This window comes from Hylaeus anthracinus, unplaced genomic scaffold, assembly GCF_026225885.1.
Source record: "Hylaeus anthracinus isolate JK02 unplaced genomic scaffold, UHH_iyHylAnth1.0_haploid 12001, whole genome shotgun sequence".
NCBI lineage: Eukaryota > Metazoa > Arthropoda > Insecta > Hymenoptera > Colletidae > Hylaeus > Hylaeus anthracinus.
The window spans coordinates 21,586,002-21,607,623 of record NW_026534348.1 but is presented as its reverse complement, the minus strand read 5'-3'; the positions used below and the strand labels follow the sequence as shown (position 1 = coordinate 21,607,623).

The window sequence follows — 21,622 nt, the reverse complement described above, 5'->3', positions numbered from 1 at the left end:
ACATGGAATTAAATGAATAAAATAGTTGCCCTACCTATATGTTTATATTTCTTCAAGACGAATATTGGCAGTTGTACATTTAAAGATCGACTGATCGAACTTTAAAACGATGCTGCACACAAACCGAGGTGATAGCCGCTAATGCAAACGAAAAACTTTTACATTTCTTGGTGTATCTTTATGAACTTATTATAGGTAAATCCCAAACACTACATTATCCGAACTACTTTTAATTATATTTATAAATAGTTCTTACTTTTTCCAACACATTACGTGTGTAATTGAACGCATGATGTACTCCGCACGCAAGACATTAGCAATATGGTTTTTCCATAATTACAAAATATTTACCAATATACAAAAAATATATTATAGAATATACAAATTATAGAAATATAATATAGAATTATAATAATAAAAAGGTAATCATTTTTTTAACGGCCAGTATCTTAAATAATTTTTGATAAATAGCAACAATTTACTCATTGTAATCTTTATGTAACTTTATATATTCTCCATTTACATATTATATACATATTTAGATATAATATTATAGATATGTACGCTTGTGTGTGTATCAATTATTTTACAATTTTGGCATAAGAACAAAAATGATATAACTAAATTAGATTCACTAGTCTAAATAGTCTGCAATTAAAATATTTTTCTTGCCAATATATACCATGTTCTTTACAATACAATATATCCAATGATGTTCTGCATATTTTAATAATTAAAAAATATATATGATCTGAATGTACATACTTTTGCACATCTCAAATTTAAACTTTAAATATACTTTATAAAAAATGTAATAGAAGGTATCTTCAAAACCATAATGACACAAAATTACATTATCGCATAATACAAATTCGAAGTAAGCAGTAAGCGGTACACAATGAACAATGATAAAATTAATTATACGTCGGAACGATATTATAAGAATGGTTTCATACCTCTATTTATATAAAAATTACCAGAAAATATCCAAAATTATATCCGCATAATACCAATATTTAGATTTCACTATAGATTACTGATGTCGGTAACTGTTCAATTGTTGAAATTTCTAAACCATCCAGAATGAAATAAATAATCGATTATTGCCAAACACTAAAACTTATCAATTTAGTAATGCTCGCCGTGTACAAATATATCGTACAAAAAGTATAAATGTAAGAAGGTGAACATTATAAACAAAATTTCTAATGTACTTATGTTCTGTAAAATACAATATGCCTAAAGGTACTGACATTTTTATACAACCGTTATAACAAATTAGCTCGGTTTTACAACTCCAGTAATTTCTTGTTAATAACATAACAAATACGATTCACATAATTCTTAGTCATCATTTATTGCCTATATAACCTTTTTCATTTCATTTTTGTTTATTCACAAAATAATATACGATATTTATCAATAATGTGTAGTTTAATAAAGTGTGTATAAATGAATGAAGGATGAAAAATATATTTAAATTAACACAGTTTTAGAAAGATATAATTTAACAGATTTTGATAAACATAAAGTGTTCATAAGAACATTCATAATTACTAAATAATACAAAGTTAATAGAGTTAATTAATAGGAATATAATTATCACAAATTCTTATATGTATGAATCAAGAGTTTATATTTAGTCTTGATTTAATATAAGCAGTTTTCAGTAATGTAAATATAATAAACATTGAAATGTGCATCATAATTAAAAAGTACAGTTTAATGTAACTAACGAAAATTATTTAAACAATTTTTGATTGGTTACTGATACTGTAACGGTTTCTTAACTAACCAGTTTTGTTAACGTTTAGTGTATATTAAACACTTCATTAGAAATTGATAGAAATTTGTATATAGTAATAGTAAAAACCTGAAAACATTTTTATTAGTTTAATAAAAATTAATTTTTCAATAAACCTGTACATAAAAATCTATAGACCTATAATAGAATTACATTTTTTAAATTGTGACAAAATAGTCTTTGCGTTACTTGTTCAACATATACATTGCAAAGTGTAATAATAATAGATTAATTTTTTACAATATCATATATAAGTTACGGAAAGCATTAGCAAATTCAGTTGTTTTAATTATAATCTGTTTTCTTGGAAATACAGTAACGTTGTTATTAAGAAGTGATATTTCAACTTCGATCTATGGTACACTGTGTTGTAATTCTTAATTGATTTTCATGTTCAAGTAAGTTTAGAATATCTTATTGAAAATTGATTTTGAGAAGATGTATGTTTTTTAATGTCATGTAGTAGAAAGATTTCACTCAAACAGGATGTAAGTGTAATCCTGCAGAGGAAATACTACAAGATCACGATAAGAAAGGAACTACCAAGTCCTCTTTGTGTTCAACTTTTACATCTTCTAGTGCTCTCACAGCTTTATTGAGCATATCAATAATCTGTAAATACAATTTAAATTATCATTTAATAAACTATCAAAGATAAGTATGAAATATGAATTATAAACAATTAAAAAGGATATCTGGTAATATAAATGATTTCTATTTGTTAATCCTAAAGAACAATTAAAGTAACATTTGTTTATTCTTCTCGTTGCTTCTTTCCTTCTCCTAATTATTCTTTTTCTTGTTTTTTCCTTTTTTAAATTTCTAGAGCAAATAAATTGTATATACTTTGATTGTTCTCTAGAATTAACAAACTGAAGTCATTTATACTTAGATACATGTTTCTATAAGAATATTATTTACCAGCTCGTGATTTCCAGCAGGAATTGGTTCAGCTGCTAGTACCCTTTCTGGAGCGGGGATATCTTTGAGTAAGCAAGATGTGCTATCAGGGACTTTAACTCCTCCAGTTTCTATGCGTTTTGAATAGGCTCGTGATCTATCCATATATTCATGCTGTTCCAAATTATGCGAATCTAATGCTCCAACATCTATTACATTACTGAGAGAAGAATTTACAACAATTATTTATTTCTATCGTATTTGTCTTGTCATGCTATTGTTAAAATAGATATAAAAATGCAACAGAAACATAAAACCCAATAAAGACAAAGAAACACTCACGCTGCAGTTTCGTGTAAAATTCTATTTAACGCGCTTTGCTCGTCTGTCTTCTTGGGTGCAGAACTTGCATATTGATTAACATAATCATCACTGGAAGAAAAAAGAAGCAAAAAAGCTTTATAAAGTCTTATCTATTATTACAAGTAATAAGAAACTTGTACATGTAAAAAAGTATGACAACATACCTGTGTACTCCAGGTATATTTGTACTATTACTGACAGGGTCTACCAACAAATGTGTCCTTTCATTTACTTCCCCACTCTACATGAAAAATTTTTAAAAAACATTACTTGCGAAGGTCAAATAATTGCGAATGTAAGAAAAAGACAATATAATAAGAGTTTTTGAACTTTTATAAAACAAAACTAGCTTTAATTATTGGTTATTTTAAATTTATATTTTTCAAATAGGCGTGATCGTGATAAAAATTCATACGCTTGGAATACATATTTAATAACGTGCGATAAGCTAAAGCTTCAAAACAATAACAATTAATAGCACTTATAATAATTTTACTCAATTTTAATACCTGCGGCCCGCTGTCCTCCTTACAGAAACTGTAACAACATCCCATATTTCAATTGACTGATAAACTGTTTAACCAGTAACACGTATTGCTACAACGTATTATGTTTTATCCTCATTCCTGTAAACAATCGGATGAATCAGATGCGAACGTACCGACCTACCAACAATGCTTTTTTGGCCACTTTCCATAAATAAAATATACTACGAAGTGTGACAACGTTTTTAAACCAGATACGAAAACTCCAATCAGAAATGACAAGCACATGTGACGTTCCTGCCGGGTTTATGGGGTACTAAAACGAATAACATAACCTCAAATATTCCTAATCCCATCATCCGTGTACGAAATTTACTGTATTTTTTTGTATAATGATCATTTAAATTACTTGAATATAAAACTGTTAATTTTCTACCGTACATTACATAAAATTTATAGGCAATCATACGTGCTATGTTATTTAATACGGTAGTGTACAAAAATAGAAGTTGATTTTCTAAAATAGCTATAGAAGCTACATATATTACTCATTTGCAATTTATCCATTAATTTAACGAGTGTTAAATTATACTCCGCAGTTATTAATAATATGTACAATAATATGTAATGTATATATATATATATATATATAACTACATATATACAACATTAATATTTATCATAACCAAGAAGTACAGAAGTAGGATTGAAATTACTGTATAAAGTTATCAATTTTACTTAAATCATGTCAAATATACAGGTACGTTGTTTTCTATTTATTTAATTGTTAATGCATATTATGTAATTCATTTTACAAGGATTTTCAACATGTTATTCATTTTCAGCAATTGCCGGAGTTACAAGTCTTCAAAACAGTATTATTTCATTGCTTGATAATAATAGCCTTACCTGTTTTATCCTTCTTTACTAGCAAGATTTTTATATTTGATGGTATGGAAGTAACCAATATTATTATCTGAATATTTAATTCTTCATATTACATTTTTGTCATATCAAAACTTATATTTTATCTTAGTATTCGGTATCTATTAAATACAAAACTTATAATCAGTAAAAGAAAAATTCTAAAGAACAAAATGATTTATATACACATTTACACAAAAATTAATTGTAAATAATTTTTCCTACTATTTGAAAGTTACATCTTTCTATTTTTTATACTTTAATCCAGTGACCATTAATTACTGGCTTTCATTTACATTAATGATGTAATACTTAGAGAACTGGAATGTACCATACATAAATTACAGAAAAGATTACATCATATATTATTCCTTCCATTGATTAGCATGTTTTATACTGAAATATACATATATTTATTAAACTAATTATTTGGACATTTTAAATTGAAATAAATTTTTATACATTTTAGGTTTATTGAGACTAAGTCATGTGCCAAGCAATGTATACTCAGCTGGAGTTGCAATTATTGTATTACACGTGGCCCTGGGAGCCTTTATATACCGTGCATATTTCGATGATCAGTCGAAGACACAAACGAAGCGAGATTAACCCTTTGTTTGTGTTGCACACATGTATGTAATTAAGTACACCTTCTTGATAACACATTTATTCGCGTACACTTATCGAAAGAAGGATGTTACATTATTTTGCATTACATTTTCCTATTCACATACTTCTTTGTCAATGTTAGGTAATATTTCTTTTTTATTGAATACTGTGAAATATGTAGTTGACGCAAAAACCTGTACTGTTAATGCAATATAATTGCTAAATAAAGAAGCAAAGACATTCCCACACAAAACTTACATATTGTACAGCACAAACTTTGTAACATACATACATCTATGTAGAATAGAATCTCATCGCGTATTTTATTTTATATTCAAAGAATTTTGCGATAGGTTCTACAGTGACTCTCAATATATAATACCAGCTAGATAAATCAATATAGTGCACTTTGTGATCACAGTACTACAATGATTAGGGGCGAATTTATATTTATAACTTTAGGCTGATGATTTTTGTACTTCCTTAACGAAGCTTTGAGAATAATTTTGAATCGACGGAAAGTAATGTGAAAAACTATTTCAAATGCAATTAATACCAAACCCAACTCTAATGACACTAATTGGGGGATGTATTTAATTTTCCTTCTTTTTTTGTTTGTAGAATAAATGTAACAGATGAATTGCGATTAATATACAAGGTAACAATACCATTCATTTAATGCCGATAAGAAACAGTACCTTAAAGAATTATAAGAACTTAAAAAAACTTTTCTTAGAACGCTGATGCACTTTAAATGATGTCTATTGTATGACATGAGATATAATTAAAACAGGGAAACATTACCTTTATGAAAGGCTACGTATTATGTACAACGATATATATCTAACTATAATTTTGTTTTTAGAAATTTTATGTCATCGAAATTTGACAATATTATAAAATGTATATATAATAATTCAAATTTGTAGTCCCGTTACAGACGCCACTGTTGGTACTGTAAAGCAAATCCTGGAACAAGCTTAATAAATTTCTTTAATGAAATTATTAATTTATTTAAGTATTGTAAATGCAACAAAAGTTTGTGACAGAATATTTTGCTGTCGGCCTGGGAAAATGTTGGAATGAATGCTTATTGTATTATTAAATACATAAGATCGCCAGCGATATTAACTACTTCACATTTTAATTTAGTCATTAGTTCTAACTTAACATTTGCCCTAAATATTATAGAGCGCAAAGTATTAAATCTTTCTACTGGCAATGAAATCAGAAATCTCTTCAAAGAGCTCCACTGATCAAAATTTTGTTTTACATTTTCTCGAAAATGTATTAAAAGTTGAAGAATTTTTTTGATTAAATATTAACGAAATGATGCAAGTATATATATTTCCCAAAAAACAGAACTATATATTTCGTTATAAATGCTATTTAATATGGTACTTAATCAAATACCATACAAGTTTAATGGTTCATTGTTCATAAAAAACGAAATGAAAAATGTTCAAGTTATGAAAAAAGAAATTATTTATTCCTTTATTCTAAACCATCAAGAAATGATAATACTTTATAGAGAAATTTTAGCTTGTACTCTTAATTACGGATTCATTTTTTTAAATATTACTATTTATTTAAATGAAATAATGTTTGTCAAATTAATTGAATGTAAAGTGAACACATACATACTCCGCTTATTGTAGTCTACAAAAAATTCTTCAATTTTCAATATATTTAAATTAATGACGCTTTGTTCTTAAATATGTCAACTTATCACATCAATAACAGTAAAAGGAAGAGAAAAGAAACAAACAATTCGCATGTGCTAACGAAAACGTTTCAGGTGCTTTTGTGACATGATAAAGATGACTTATATGATGAAATAATTTTCATTATTTTAATCAAGGTAGATTTCGCAGTATTAAAACATAAAAAATGGGATGACTGTTACTCAACGTCCATTTTTTCTTGAGGTTGCTGTTGATTGGCCTGAGGGTGGCCATTACCTTGACTATTCTGTTTGGTCTTCTGATCATCAGCAGTTTTATTATCTACTGGTTTCTCTTCTTTTGAAGCTTCGACTTTAGGTTTTGGTTTATTTAGAATTGGTAATACAATATTATCAAATGCCTATGAAACAAAAACGAAAGGTATGAATGATATAATTAGTAAATAACAAAGTATAATGTAACCGACGTACCTGTTTCTCAGCACGTATTTGAGCTACAGTAACTGGTGGTTGCTGCGTACGAGGTGTACTTCCAAGAAGTGATCTTTTTTCTTCAAGCCACTGCCACTTATCTTGTACAGCTTTTTCAACCTTCTTTACGTCTTCCTCTGTTAAGTGGGAATATTTATCATCCTTTCCATTGGATGCTTTAATACCTTCTACTACCATATTAACTCCCATTAACGATCCCTTTAACTCATCCATAACGTGATTCCTGCCTTCGAATTCCATTCGTCTTTCTTTTATTGGTTCACCTTGTGACTAATTAGAAATTCAATCCAATATTGAGTTGACGGTTTACTTCGTAATAATTATAATTCAAAATGGCGCCGAGTGCAAAGGGTTAAAGTACAATAAAAATCATAATAAAAAAAGACATGATTTGGAGTTTCGAGGATAAAATATGCTTAATTAAATATTAGATAAAAGATAAGCGTGACTCACTTGAAGGCGGGTTAATCGTTCTGAATAAACTTGTCGCTGACAATCTTCTCCTTCTTCATATAACCAATTTTCAGTTTCATCTAATATACGACAAAGTGCTTCTTTGTCTGCTTCCGTAATAAATGTAGCTAATTGATCTTCTTCTGATAATTTAGCACGTAAATCATAAACATACTCTTCTAATGCGTTGCGAGCATCAACACGTTCTTTTTCTTGTCTATCTTCAGCAATCATTTTGCACTATAAAAGATACAATTTACACTGATATACAAAAATCATGTTAGAGAGTGTATGTGTATAACAATAAATATTACATACCTCTTTCTCTAACGCGGCATTCAAGTCGCGTTGGGAGAGTCCACATCCATATGATTCAACTGGTAATTCAATAGTACGAACGGGAATTTTCTTTTTACCTTTACCTTCCTCACCCTTGTCATCTTCCTAAAAAAAATATATACGTAATACAAATGAGTAATTTTGTGTTATTTTAATCAGTGTAAGCTTTTTTTTTTAAGAAAAAGTTCACTTGTGTATACTTTTTCTTATTTATGAATGGTGAGGGAAACATATATACAAGACGTTTAACTCCTTACTACATGGTTGCTTTTGTTGGCAATGTTTATTAAATAGAAAATAAATATAAAAATTTCAGATAAAGTTCTCGACAATTTATTTCTTACTGTCAATTGTGCGTGTATTTCTAATAATTTTGAATTGTAACATTTAGAAAAATGTACTCTACCATGACTGTGTTATGTAAATTTTCTTCAAGCAATGAAGAATAAAAAAGTAAAATAAAAAAATTATTATATGACATGCCATGTAGTAAGAGATCAATGTTGAAAGGCAAAGCAAATTAAATTTTGCAGTTTTAGACATCCACTTTGAATTAAGAACTTCTTTAAAATATTTGGTTGTTGTTAATATGACGACTTACAAACTATAATATATAAAAAAAAATGTAACAGTGCCACATATTGACAAAAAGAAATATTAGAGACAAAACATACGTAGGTAAATTGAAAGTCAGGTGATGCCAGAAATGAGTGGAGGAAAAAGTGGGGCATATTTTGATGCGAACAGTTTTCAATTCGTAAGTACTCCGATCTTACGAGTTTAAAGTATTTAGAAACATATATATGCTCGAAATTATCATTGTCTTGTATCACACGAATCGAAAACCGAACCGCATTGCCTGCCTTCACAATTTCGAGGTATTGATAATTGTTCCATTACTAAAAATTACTGTCTCTTTTCCTTCTGCGACCCAGTGAAAAGAATAACAGAGCAAAGACAGACAGCACGGCGTGACACAGCTGTACCTTGGACCCATATGCATTAATACACGTTATTAAAGAATCAAATTATGCATATTCTTGTATCTACGAATACATTCAAATATCAGTTTCTATCTGATTAGAATTAACTACTTTAATTTTAGTAGTTTCTCCATGTCATTATAATTAGCCGAGTTTGCAGAAGAAATCGATACAGACTTAAAAACCCTGAATATAACTAAATGGCATGCACTAAAAGAACTACGATTAATAACAAGCCTCCATAAGTGATGCACAAATTGCTTTGTACATTAACGTTTTTAACGTTTAACCACTTTACAATAATATTTAAATTTTTCAAGGAATGAGATAACAGAAATAACGTAGTTGTTCTACTATTTTATATTATCATCCCTTCACATTGCGTAATGATGTGTATAGATATATGTATAGGTGTATATATATATATATATTTTTTTTTTTCTTAAATAGAAGAGGAACAGGTATCAAATATGGAAGTTTTGCAAAATCAAATTTCAGTATGTGATTATTATAATCATGCAGGATATTTGAATTTGTCTAGGACCGCAATGATCTTGTAACAAATGACTGACGATGCTGACGTGATGAAAGAAATAAAAAATCTATATCACCTTTACGCATAAAAAGATATTCGTGTAGCCATTACGAATTACAACAATGCAACGATCTAAGGCGAAAGTCAGAAATCATTGCATATATTTCAGTTAACATATGCATATGGGTCCAAGTAATGATAGTGTGTCGCGTACCGAGCTGAACCAAGAGAGAATCCTGGAGGAGTAGGAAGGGGCACAACCCCTCGCACCTCTTCCACCATCATCAGCATCTGAGTTCCGTCGTGTTTTATCCATGCTCACCTAAACCACAACAAACTCACATAGTCATGCACCAGACACTCATGAACATATAAATTTTGTACTTTGAAAAAAAGAAATTTCTCCCAAATAGAATGAATCTAGAAACGTTGTTTAATTAATATTTCGTTGCAACTTAAGTTTTATTCAAGTGTTAGACCCTTCTTGAATGAGATTAGTTTAGTAGTGAAGCATGTGTTATTATTTAGTCGAAGAAGGAATTGAAGAAATTTCACATATTTTTATATACAAATTATAAAGCACATATTACTAGTATTAAATATTATATAAATAAGAATGCGTAACATGGATTTCGAGAAGTATTCGAAGTATATTCGGTATTTGAAGTAAGTATCAATATTTGATCATTACAGAATACAATATCCTTAGATCATAGTTTGTTCTAAGTAGTGAATACATACATTCGGCTTATTGGACATATTTCAATTATAAAATCATTCAAATGTGCCCATTTCTGCATATAAGTTAATTTAGAACAATTGTACGCGAAAATGTATTTGTTTTTATTATTCTAAATAGAATGAAATTATGAATTCACATACCTCAGGTGCTGGTGGTTCATTAGCTTGTGCTTCTTGATCAGGCTTGTCTTTTTTATCTTGATGATCAACATCCATGTTATTCTGCTGGTGTTGTTGCTGCTGTTTGTCTTCTTCTTCTTTTTCTTGTTGTGTAAGTTCACGTTTTTCGACGAGTGATGCCGAAGCAATAGTGAGAATTCCATTCAAATTCACCCTTACTTTTACTTTTATTTTCGAAGAGTCGCCTTCTGGTGTTGGTTTTACATTCTTTATTAAAAATACACCTAAACAAATTTTATTAAATAAATAAATAATATAGATAATAAGAGAAAAAGTCTGGAAATGCATACCAATGTGAGTTTGAGGATACGATGGTGGCGGTGTACTGTAACTGGCAGTGAGCGTAAATGGGCTCGATCGATAAAATGTTAACATCTTTGAGAATGGTACAGGATGATTGTGTCCAAAGATTTCCATTTCACTAATATAGTAAATTTCATAGAATTTAGAAGAATGTTATTTAAATATAGTTAAAGGGGGTTACTATCTTATTGAGTAAAAACATCTATCAAATGGTTAAAAAAAAATGATTAAATCTGATTAATGTTTCGGTCAACAAGGACCCCCTTAAGCATAGGATATATATATAATGCAAATTAAACGTACCCTTCTTCGCCTTGGGTAGCATGCCATGTTAATTTCAATGGATAGGGTTGAATATCAGTCACTGCAAAATCACGGACTCTTACTGCAGGGCTCAACATTGCGCACTGAAGTGCGCACCCACGAGCAACAGCTTCATCTTGATTCAGTGTTGTAGATCCAGTACGGGCAAAGACATCTTCCACTAATCGTTTAATAGCGGGAATGCGAGTAGAACCTCCCGCTAATTCAATCGAATGAATGTCATCTAATTTCAATTCTACAAAAAAACATTACCAGTTAAAAGATTTACTATTTTACATACATATAAGACATATCTGCAATGAGAATTTTAATTAAATTTAATTAAAATTAAAACTTACTAGAATCTTCAAGACACTGCCGTAATGTTGATTCTACGCGTTTAAATAAATGTACGCACATTGCTTCCATATCTGCACGTTTCATATCGCCATGCACATCTTTGTCATCCATGAAACATTCGATATTAAGAGGAAGCGTTGTTGAATTGGCTGACATTTGTTTCTTCAGCTTTTCTACCTCTGCTAATAACCTTAAGTATGCACGTGGATTAGTGTGTACATCAATATTGTAACGTGAACGAAACTCCTTACAGAAGTGTTCTGCTAAAATAGAATCTATATCTCTACCACCTAATTGACTGTCAGCTGCACTTGCTAACATCTGCAAATAACATTTACAAAATATGTAATCTAATGCAATGAAAAAAGGTGATACCCTTATATTTTTGAGAACTCCCATAACCATAAAGGAATTATTTCTTTCTCTAACAAAGCAACTTAAATTTTTATAAATAATTACTACACATTAATTTAAATTAATTTAAAATTGTTACTCACCTTTAGTTTGCCTTTGTGAAAAGTACAAATGCTTACTTGTAAGCTAGCATATCCACAATCGACAAAGACTACATTTCTTGGAGGTGCATCAGCCCCTGGCAAATCTTGTTTGTAAATGCCATAGCATAAAGCAGTAGCTGTTGTTTCATTAAATAATCTAAGAACATTTAAATCTGCAATTCTTGCAGCATCTAATAGTGCCTGACGTTCAGCTTGTGTGTAATAAGAAGGAACAGAAATAACACAATCATTAACAACAGTCTGAAGAGCAGCTTCGGATATATCTTTCAATTTTGTAAATAACATTGCAGTTATTTGTTCAGGTGTAAAAATCTGTTCTTCTCCCAAATATTGTACCTAAAATTTATAAGCAAATGTAAATAATTTCTATTATAATTATCGCAGTTATTGCAATTTTCAATCTATAAATCACAAGCTATATGATTCATCGTGTTTTAACTGCTCTAAAGAGATATAAATAAGTTACGAGTCTTCATAAATGTGAGAAGTCTGGCGAAATGCCCAGATTAATATTGAATTTAGTCACATTAAAAAGAACATTAATAGCATAATGCATTACCATATTATATCTCAAATGAGATCTAAATAACATCAAGAGAATGCAGAATATTTACAAAATTACATATTTTTTATTATGTAATATTAGGATTATTTTACATATTGTTTGAAATAGTGATATATGACTACTTAGTATTTAATCTTTAACATTAAGAAACATTAGTAATATAAGAACTATGTCAAAAACTTACATGTATACCAATACCTCCACCATCTGCCTGCTGAGTTACCTTAAATGGTAACATCTGAAGCTCTCGCTGTACTTGTGGATCATTGTACTTTCTACCCAATAATCTTTTGAACCCATGAATAGTATTTTTCATATTAGTTACCATTTGATTCTTGGCTGCTACACCAAGAATTCGATTTTTTCCACTGAATGCTACGCATGATCTAAAACCAACCATTCTCATTAGTTCTAATATTTTATTTATATAATATATAACTAAATACACAAAACTGATTTTGTATTGTTATTATTGGCTTAACATGTATAAATCGATAATTACTATATTATGTAAATAAGAATTACTTCTAAAATAATTAGATCATTATAAAACTACATGCATGCCAAATTTAGTTGACATAGTTTAAAAAAGATTTAAAGGTAAAATTATTCATTAATCATAGACATCTTTGTCATAATATCCTCTAAAGTAAAATATTCAAAGACATAAATAAATAAATATACCAAAAATGTATAAAACATATTTCTGCAATATCATTTAATGCTTTAAAATTAATGCTTTAAAAGTAATGAAGCTATTTTATGTCAAAATAATTAATAATAAAATGAGTAATAATGTATACCATAATCTTTAATGTTTTAACAACTTACAAAAACTAAAAAATATTTTGGTATTTTTAATTTCTTCATTTATATATTTGGCATAATTCAATACTATCATGCAAGAAAAATAAATAGCTCAAAAGCTCTGAATTCCTAACATGTTACTAACAAATATAGTTAATAAAATTAAATATATAAAATTACAGTAAATAATCTACAAATTACAGATCACATTTAAAAATTTTTAATATTTTTAATCGGAGTCGCCTAACAAATCCTTCGTTCTTCGTACAAAAAATAGAATACTGTTAAATTGGCTAAAAAATGTTTGCTAAAAAAACGTTCTGAATGAAATCGGTAGAGGACTTTGCCTTAAAGGAACATATCAAATTTTGTGAATTTTTGTTGTACTTGTTAGTCATGTGACATTAAACACGACACCCAAATAGACAAAACGATTTAGACATAAATGGCAGTGCTGAAATAATCCCCACCGAATTCTACATTCGATTTACGCTACGATCAATCATTTATGTTTTCATTCCGTATTACATTTTTTTCACGTAAATTTCCATCGGATGACTCGCAAGAGCAGGCGAGTAATCGAGGGGCCGGTGCGCACCGGTATCTCGTAATGGTAGACAAACAATTAGAAAATGATTACTTAAATAAAGAAAACATACGGTGTGCTCCGAAGACTGTAATCATTAGCTATAGTTTCAATGCCTCCCGCGCGTGCTACGGCTACATAACAGCTCTCGTTGCCGAAGTCGATTCCGATTACGGACATAGCAGCCATGGTTGATAGACTGGTTCGACGTTTTCTTTACGACACTGAATAAATTCGTCGATCTTAGACCGTAAATTCGATGTTTATCCTCGTGAAACGATGTATAACCGGATCACCAGGTGCTCAGTAACCGTTTTGTAACTAACGTGAACGTTGGATTCACGATACCCCTTCTATTCCAGCTTCAATCACGCAATAGACTGAACGAAATGCCCTCCGCACGGTGACTGTGATTACTTCTTACTTCCTTCTGCTAACTTCTGCTGCTGCAAATTCACCAATCATGGCGCTGCGCTACACAACTCCTATTGGTCGGTCGGTTGCTCTGGAACATTCTGGAATTATGCGCCATTGGAATCTTCCTTCGTGAATAACGTCAACTTTCTCTCTCGAAGGATCGAAAGTAACGGATCAATACGAACAGAATTCACCAGAAGGAAATTACCAGATCGGTAAATAATAAGCGGAACGTAATGATGAGTTCTTATTATTTTCCTATATACTACCTTTTTTTCCTTTTTTAGAAATTTCGAATTTATATATAGTATAACATCACGAATGGAAACGATTGGTTTACACGCCAATATGTCGATCGTGAAACGAATTTTCAAATGCCGTAATCGTATACGAATTGTCTAAAGTCTAAAGCTGTATACTAACCAAAGAGTCAAAGAGCCAAGACAATTGAAAGCACATGTTATCAGATCTTGGCGTACGCGACATCCAAGCACATGTGCCTTTGGATTGCCTTGGCTTTGGTCTGTACATGGCTTACATATTGATTATAGAAATATTTGTTTGCGACGAATTGCCACATTGTATGACTTGTAACAATGATGTATCTTTCTTTTATTAGTGAATCTGAATACCATCATTAAGTAATCAATAATAATCACATACCGAATACAAAAAAATGTATTTGGTATTCGACAATCCATTTAATAGATGTTATAAGAGTACATTGAATATTTACAACATGAATGAATAAATTACTTGAATATCCTATCCCTGTATATAAACTAGTTTTATAGTATAAAGTATATATATATAGTTGTATAGTTGTATAAGTATATGTATAGTTATACTATAGTTTCAACATATATGTTGAATTCAAATGTTTAAAATGTATTATTTTAAATATCAAATATATATATGATGCAATAAAATATACCTGAAAATAGAAGAAAATAACAGAATAACTCTTAAATGTTACTTAAAATAATATAAATAATACTTTATTGATTATTGTCCTCTAAACAATATTGATTTTGTTAAATGTTGTCGTAAGTACTCTAAATGAGATTCTCTCGTGATTTTTTTGCCGAAATAATGTTATTTTACTTTTAATACATACAATGATAGCAAAAATTCAAGGTCATATGTTTTGTTCCTCCGACAGAAAGTTAAAACAAGTTTGGTCATTTTTAATGTAAGTAATTTTTAATGTAAGTAATTTGTCATTTTGCATTGCCTCAAGAAAAGTTATTTAATATAATTTAATATAAAGGAAATAGAAATTTCATATATTATTCAATATAATTTAATATAAAAAAAAATATAAATTATTTCATACTTTTTAGTTCAGTTTTAATATTTTGTTAAGTCGGTTATATTTTTTCCAAAAATTATTTTATTACATTGTGTTATACATTGATGGAAAGCACCTTGCAGTTTATTTCGATTTCACATCTTTTTTTACTTTCTTGTAGTTTTTTCTGGAGATCTTCTATTTTTTTTTGTGATTTATTTGATAATACTCCGTTTTGTCATAGACTTTTTCATGTACTTGGCGTAATTTTTTTTACTTTTTTGAAGTTTTTTTATGGGGATATCTTTATTGTGGACAAGCTTTCTATAATATAATGCATCTAAGATCCGTCTACGACAAATGGTTACCGACTGACGTTAATATCATCCGACTTCAATAAAAGAATTACGGTAGCGCTCCGCCTGTATCAAAAATGAAAAATGTGTAATTAATGTGGGTGATTCGTTATATTAGCTATTGGCAGTCATTCAATGATTTTACGCACCGATAAGTTACATGCTAACAGGCAATATTGCTTTGTATTTATAAGAAGATGTCACATGATTTAAATGTACAAGTATCTGTCAAATTCATATGAAATGGCACGTTTGTGTAATTTGCGACTTTATTTAAGTATAAAAAGTGCTAAAAATTCAGAGACTTTGTTAAGAAACATATATATTAGAAAAATTAGTGAAACCAAAAATATTCTCCATCAAAGTAGTAAAGGTTATATGCAACTTTGTTGGAGATTAGAAAAACATATTTATCCATTATATGAATTGGATATTTTTCCTTCAAAACAAATTCGCTCTTTATTTACGAAAACAAAAGTAGCATATAATAAATATGATATTAACTATGGAGGAAAATATTACAAAAATTTGGGACTTATACTAAGTTGTTTTGGATTAATTATAGCTCTTTGCGAAGCACCAAATCTTAAACAGGGTATGTACTTTTCGTGCTACATTTTATATATATATACAAACAACAGTTTGTAAGAATTGATTACTTGTTACAGAAAAACAGTTCTTTCGAGCTGTACAACACGGCAATATTGCTGAATTAGAAAAGGTAAATATATTACACTATTTTTTATATGGATCGATAATTAATACCATTTTTGCTTATAGATTCTAAAAGATGGTGTTAATGTAAATACACGTCATACATTAGGTTGGACAGCATTACATGTTGCTGCTATTAATGAAAGAGTAGAAGTAATCAAACTATTAATAAAAAAAGGTGCAGATGTTAATGCAGGAGATGAATTTGTCAATGTTTATAAAACCGCTGCAGAAAGAAGGATAAATTCTTTAGATGGTATAGCTTGCAATTAATTGTATAATTAAAAAGTTTAAATAGCCCAACAATTAAAAAATTCGCTTATCTAAGTTGCATAAAAAATGATATATCATACATTGCATTATAGACGTTATTGTATAATTAATTGGTTGCATATTATTGCATACATATCTTTTCAAAACTTTTAGTACTCATAATAAGGGAGGAAGAATTTTCTGACCGTTTGAATAGTAGAGCTAGCTTCAAAGGTTTCACGCCATTGCACTATGCTGTACTAGCAGATTCAAAAGCCTGTATAAAAGCATTATTAGATGGAGGAGCAAATCCAACAATAGAAAATGAGTCTGGTCATCGTGCAGTAGAATATGCTAGAGACAAAGAACTAAAAGAAATGCTTACAAATCATGCTCTGAAATATGATGAAATAATGAAGGAAAAAGTACTAATGTTTAAAGTTCATCTTTGACTTCTACATAGTATTATTTCTTATCCATATTTTTCCCAAATATTGTATACAGGAAATAGAAGAACGTCGTAGATTTCCAATAGAACAACGCTTAAAACAACATATTGTTGGACAAGAAGGAGCAATATCAATTGTTGCATCCAGTAAGGTTTACTTTATTCGATAAAATAATGATATATAAATGAATTAAAATGATACAAAAATTTATATAATTGCAGCAATCAGAAGAAAAGAGAATGGTTGGATAGATGAAGAACATCCATTGGTATTTCTCTTCTTAGGTTCGTCGGGAATTGGAAAAACGGAATTAGCTAAGCAATTAGCTGCATATATTCATAAAAATAAGAAAGATGGATTTATTCGATTGGATATGTCAGAGTATCAGGAAAAACATGAAGTTGCTAAACTAATTGGAGCACCACCAGGGTCTATATCATATACATAATATATGTATAATTTATATAGTGAAATATTTTTTTATTTCATTATTTTGTTTAGATATGTGGGGCACGATGATGGTGGTCAATTAACGAAACTTTTGAAGAAGTGTCCTAATGCTGTTGTATTATTCGATGAGGTTGACAAAGCTCATCCTGATGTATTAACAGTTCTATTACAACTTTTTGATGAAGTATTATACTTTTGGTATTGTGTATTTATATATTGCATTGAAAATCGTCATGCTAATAATCAGTTTTTATTCTTTTTAGGGAAGGCTAACAGATGGCAAAGGAAAAACTATTGAATGTAAAAATGCAACCTTTATAATGACATCAAATTTAGCAAGCGAAGTAATTGCTAAACATGCAATACAACTTAGAGAAGAAGCCGTACGTCTTTTAAATCTCAGACTTGATAAAAATTCTGATGAGGATCAGGCCCCAGAACACATTGAAATATCCCGTAAATTTAAGGATGAAGTGGTATGTGTTCATTTATTCTTGAAAATGTATTGCAATTTACTTCATTAAATACCTCGCAGGTACGACCCATATTGAAAACTCATTTCCGAAGGGACGAGTTCTTAGGCAGAATAAATGAAATCGTTTATTTTCTACCATTTTCCCGGTCCGAACTTATAAAATTAGTGGGCAAAGAATTAGATACTTGGGCAGTACGCGCAAAAGAAAGGCATTTCATAGAGTTGAAGTGGGATAGGGAAGTTCTGTCAGTTTTAGCAGATGGGTACGATACTCATTATGGTGCTCGTTCTATCAAATATGAAGTAGAAAGACGCGTTGTTAATCAGTTGGCTGCTGCTTACGAACGAGGACAACTTGGTACGTGTATTCCTATCTTATAATAATAATAATAACTTAGTTGTTTGAGTTATTTCGTAATATTTTTTGTTATAAATAGAAAAAGGATGTTGTGTATTACTCAAAGTCAAATGGAATGAAAACGGTGCTCGCATAACATTATCTGTACGGCCTAAAGGCGTAAAGGATTTTGTTGACATTGCAGAAACAGATAACATGGTAAAAAATGTAAATTCTGTGTTTTAATATACTCAATGATTATTTCGGATGTACATACACCACTGTTGAGCATAGAACGTGTATTGTAGCTTGATCTCATACTACATACAAAGAGCTCATTTTAGTACAAAGAAACAACCATTCACAGTTCAATATGTTATTCATTGTAGAAAAGTAAGCACATTAAATGTGAAACTTTTTTTGTAAAATAAAAGTACTCTTTCTAATGATGTATTTTCATCTGGCGACTCGTAACAGAATATGAGTTTGTAATATATTTTCATTATTATATACACAATAAAATGTCAAATAATATTAAAACAAGATGAATGTATACTATTTGCACATTTATAATTTCTTTCTCTCTTTGTAGTTAGGGCTTTTCTTTTGAACAATTAATTTTTCGAGTAAAGTGCTTTTTCGTTCTTAAGAATTTTAAGGTTTCAACATGTATATTGAAACCTTCGCCAATAAACGGATGTTTATGTTTGTTAAGATAAAGAAACCATACCGAGCGACGAAGTGAAACGTTCGATTTTTACGGAAATAAGTGATTCTTTATTTTCAATCAAATTATGATTATCCTTGTTTGCTAGCTTCCTATTATTTCCACAACTGTCGCTGAAGTCAACTCGGAATTTGGCTCTGGCTCCTGCGCACCCTTGTGTTTTTTTTTTTCATTATTGTGCCTGAAAAACTGGACAAAGCTTGGACCATATACATATACTCGCAGACACGGCCTGTATACATGAATCTACGAATCGAAGTGAAGCAAAGTAACGAAAAAAAGATTTTCTCATGTGACGTCACATAGATGATTTTATCATTGCAAAACATTTATCTAAAGCCGTGTCTATAAGTATATATGGTCGAAGGAAGAAACTATCTAGTAGTTCACCTACTCTCCGTTGGTGGTGTCAGGTTACTTCCTGCTGTTACGCGTCCGTGCGGTTTTATTTTTAAGGGTGCGCAGGAGACAAACTGGCGCCACCAACGGAAAGTAGGTGAACTACTAGATAGTTTTTCCCGTTTTTCAGGCACAATAATGAAAAAAACATATAATAATTATGCATTTCATAATCAGGGGAAGTAAATCTATCGTCTCGTCAAGCGTTTTTTGGAAAAAATTGAAAAAAAAAAATTTCTTGTCTTTGAACGTATTTTTAGCAAGTTTCGAAAGCGAAATTGCAAAATGTGTATGTATCTCCTGCAACGGAATTTTGTAAGGAACAGTTAAAAAAAAAAATCAGCCCGAAAGGTCGTTTCCTCGCCTCATAAAATTACAATGGTGTTGTCGTTATGAAATCGAGAAGACTGATGCGCTTGCACAATGGCTTCAGTTTCACGCTCTCCACCACAGCACACCACAGCGCTGGTGTCGTCTCTCCTGCTGCTGGTATTCCGATAATCTAAAAATGCCTTTCAGCATGGTTCAGTACCGTACTAAAAGTATGAAGCGCCCGAGCTTATATATTTTACTTTTGCATATGTATATACAGGTTGTCCCAAAAGTCGGGGAGGAGCCGGAAACGGGGGGTAGCTGAGACGATTCTGAACAACAATTTCCTTTGCAAAAATGTCGGATGGGGCTTCGTTAAGGAGATATTAAGCGAAAACCCCGACCAATCAGAGCGCGCGTAGACCGTTGGAGCGGCCGCGGTAGCGAAGGCTACGCGCTGGCGGCCGCGCTTGTACGCGAACAAGTGACTCGACGTGCATCGAAGGACATTGACGCTGCCGCCTAGCGCGTAGCCTTCTGCAGTACACGTTGTTGGGGGCTTCGCCCCCAAACTCACGACCGGTGGCTAGCCCCCGGACCCCCATTTTTTTACTGTACGAATAAAGATCATGCGCTACTTGATATGTATGAATGAGTTCGAAACAGATTGAAACACGAGCCGACCGACGAATGATAGCTAACGCATACAGACTCACAGACGCGGACGTGTATTCCGAGCCTAAACAATCGAGGACTCAACGGTTACACACACGCTGTCACGGACGCGTTTCTATACGCAATATTCATTGTAGTAGTAGTAATGGTATTTTGCAAATATCTCGGAAACTAAGGCCGAGCGACGGTTATACGTATAGGAAAAAGTTGTTCAAAATGTTGATTTCTACAACATATTCAAAAATCATCGAAATCGGTGAGGATGTACCTGTTCTCTATAATTACCTAAATAAGTCATATTTAACGAATGTATTTTTAAAAGAAAGTGAAAAAAAAGAATAGTGTAAGAATGTTTCACCGGGACTCAAACTCGCGACAGAGGAATTATTATGCTGATGCTTTACTGACCACACCGAATTCGCTATTGACAGAATCGCTTATAATAGTTTATGAGATATTCAATGTTGAATATCTCGTAAACTATAAATCGTCTGCCCCCAAAACTGAATATCATTCGCTTCAGTTTTCCACTGTGCAAAGGCTCGTCAAAAAATTAGCGTCATATCTGGGCCCGTTCCCTTGTCAGTCTCTCTTTCTTCTTCATCAAACTGTCTCTTTCTACTTCGTCGACGCCTTCAAACTTTGGACGGATTCGAAGCTGATCGAAACATTTGGTTACACATACAATGTATGTAGGTATAATTAACCAGCCGAGGTGTCGATTCTAAGTTTACAAGCGGCACCAGCCGAGCGCGAACATAGAAAGAGACAGAGAGAGGAAAGCGAAAGAGAGAGAGAGAGAGAGAGAGAGAGAGAGAGAGAGAGAGAGAGAGA

At 30.8% G+C, this 21,622-nt stretch overlaps 5 protein-coding genes across 11 annotated transcripts in view; 2 read left to right on the top strand and 3 right to left on the bottom strand.

Moving 5' to 3' along the window:
* LOC128891250 (uncharacterized) overlaps positions 1–21,622 on the bottom strand; it is a 256,897-nt gene that overhangs the window by 194,963 nt on the left and 40,312 nt on the right. The window lies entirely within an intron of this gene.
* Positions 1,488–3,758, bottom strand: LOC128891283 (ragulator complex protein LAMTOR1). The gene is made up of 5 exons (XM_054150701.1): positions 3,577–3,758; positions 3,232–3,308; positions 3,047–3,136; positions 2,726–2,924; positions 1,488–2,416 (listed from the first exon to the last, which is right to left on the bottom strand). Exons 1-5 carry the CDS (start codon positions 3,619–3,621, stop codon positions 2,327–2,329), a joined length of 501 nt encoding a protein of 166 aa, XP_054006676.1. The 5' UTR covers positions 3,622–3,758; the 3' UTR covers positions 1,488–2,326.
* On the top strand, positions 3,892–5,108 carry LOC128891298 (vacuolar ATPase assembly integral membrane protein VMA21 homolog). 2 transcript variants are annotated; one of them, XM_054150718.1, is made up of 4 exons: positions 3,892–4,041; positions 4,152–4,312; positions 4,398–4,503; positions 4,946–5,108. In XM_054150718.1, exons 2-4 carry the CDS (start codon positions 4,298–4,300, stop codon positions 5,083–5,085), a joined length of 261 nt encoding a protein of 86 aa, XP_054006693.1. In that variant the 5' UTR covers positions 3,892–4,041; positions 4,152–4,297; the 3' UTR covers positions 5,086–5,108. The 2 variants fall into 2 exon arrangements, with proteins under 2 accessions (XP_054006693.1, XP_054006694.1); XM_054150719.1 differs by having other exon boundaries at positions 3,896–4,312.
* LOC128891205 (97 kDa heat shock protein) lies at positions 5,128–14,323 on the bottom strand. 2 transcript variants are annotated; one of them, XM_054150529.1, is made up of 12 exons: positions 14,008–14,323; positions 12,726–12,927; positions 11,956–12,312; positions 11,458–11,779; positions 11,099–11,354; positions 10,783–10,913; positions 10,454–10,716; positions 9,786–9,893; positions 8,033–8,158; positions 7,715–7,954; positions 7,241–7,531; positions 5,128–7,170 (listed from the first exon to the last, which is right to left on the bottom strand). In XM_054150529.1, exons 1-12 carry the CDS (start codon positions 14,121–14,123, stop codon positions 6,988–6,990), a joined length of 2,595 nt encoding a protein of 864 aa, XP_054006504.1. In that variant the 5' UTR covers positions 14,124–14,323; the 3' UTR covers positions 5,128–6,987. The 2 variants fall into 2 exon arrangements, with proteins under 2 accessions (XP_054006504.1, XP_054006505.1); XM_054150530.1 differs by lacking the exon at positions 9,786–9,893 and having other exon boundaries at positions 14,008–14,320.
* LOC128891219 (caseinolytic peptidase B protein homolog) lies at positions 15,724–19,218 on the top strand. Its single transcript, XM_054150566.1, has 10 exons — positions 15,724–16,593; positions 16,667–16,719; positions 16,779–16,968; positions 17,139–17,389; positions 17,469–17,559; positions 17,635–17,842; positions 17,915–18,047; positions 18,127–18,339; positions 18,399–18,696; positions 18,776–19,218. Exons 1-10 carry the CDS (start codon positions 16,212–16,214, stop codon positions 18,919–18,921), a joined length of 1,965 nt encoding a protein of 654 aa, XP_054006541.1. The 5' UTR covers positions 15,724–16,211; the 3' UTR covers positions 18,922–19,218.

Excerpts from the sequence above, each read along its gene's own strand:
- LOC128891283 (XM_054150701.1), bottom strand. The coding sequence starts at position 3,621 with ATGGGATGTTGTTACAGTTTCTGTAAGGAGGACAGCGGGCCGCAG. Across the intron at positions 3,309-3,576 it reads AGGAGGACAGCGGGCCGCAG|AGTGGGGAAGTAAATGAAAG; the intron begins GTATTAAAATTG and ends TTTTTCATGTAG. Across the intron at positions 3,137-3,231 it reads AATATACCTGGAGTACACAG|TGATGATTATGTTAATCAAT; the intron begins GTATGTTGTCAT and ends TTTTTCTTCCAG.
- LOC128891298 (XM_054150718.1), top strand. Across the intron at positions 4,504-4,945 it reads CAAGATTTTTATATTTGATG|GTTTATTGAGACTAAGTCAT; the intron begins GTATGGAAGTAA and ends TATACATTTTAG.
- LOC128891205 (XM_054150529.1), bottom strand. The coding sequence starts at position 14,123 with ATGGCTGCTATGTCCGTAATCGGAATCGACTTCGGCAACGAGAGCTGT. Across the intron at positions 11,780-11,955 it reads TTCACAAAGGCAAACTAAAG|ATGTTAGCAAGTGCAGCTGA; the intron begins GTGAGTAACAAT and ends TGTTATTTGCAG. Across the intron at positions 7,532-7,714 it reads AACGATTAACCCGCCTTCAA|TCACAAGGTGAACCAATAAA; the intron begins GTGAGTCACGCT and ends ATTTCTAATTAG.
- LOC128891219 (XM_054150566.1), top strand. The coding sequence starts at position 16,212 with ATGTACAAGTATCTGTCAAATTCATATGAAATGGCACGTTTGTGTAAT. Across the intron at positions 16,720-16,778 it reads ATATTGCTGAATTAGAAAAG|ATTCTAAAAGATGGTGTTAA; the intron begins GTAAATATATTA and ends TTTTGCTTATAG. Across the intron at positions 17,843-17,914 it reads CTAATTGGAGCACCACCAGG|ATATGTGGGGCACGATGATG; the intron begins GTCTATATCATA and ends TATTTTGTTTAG.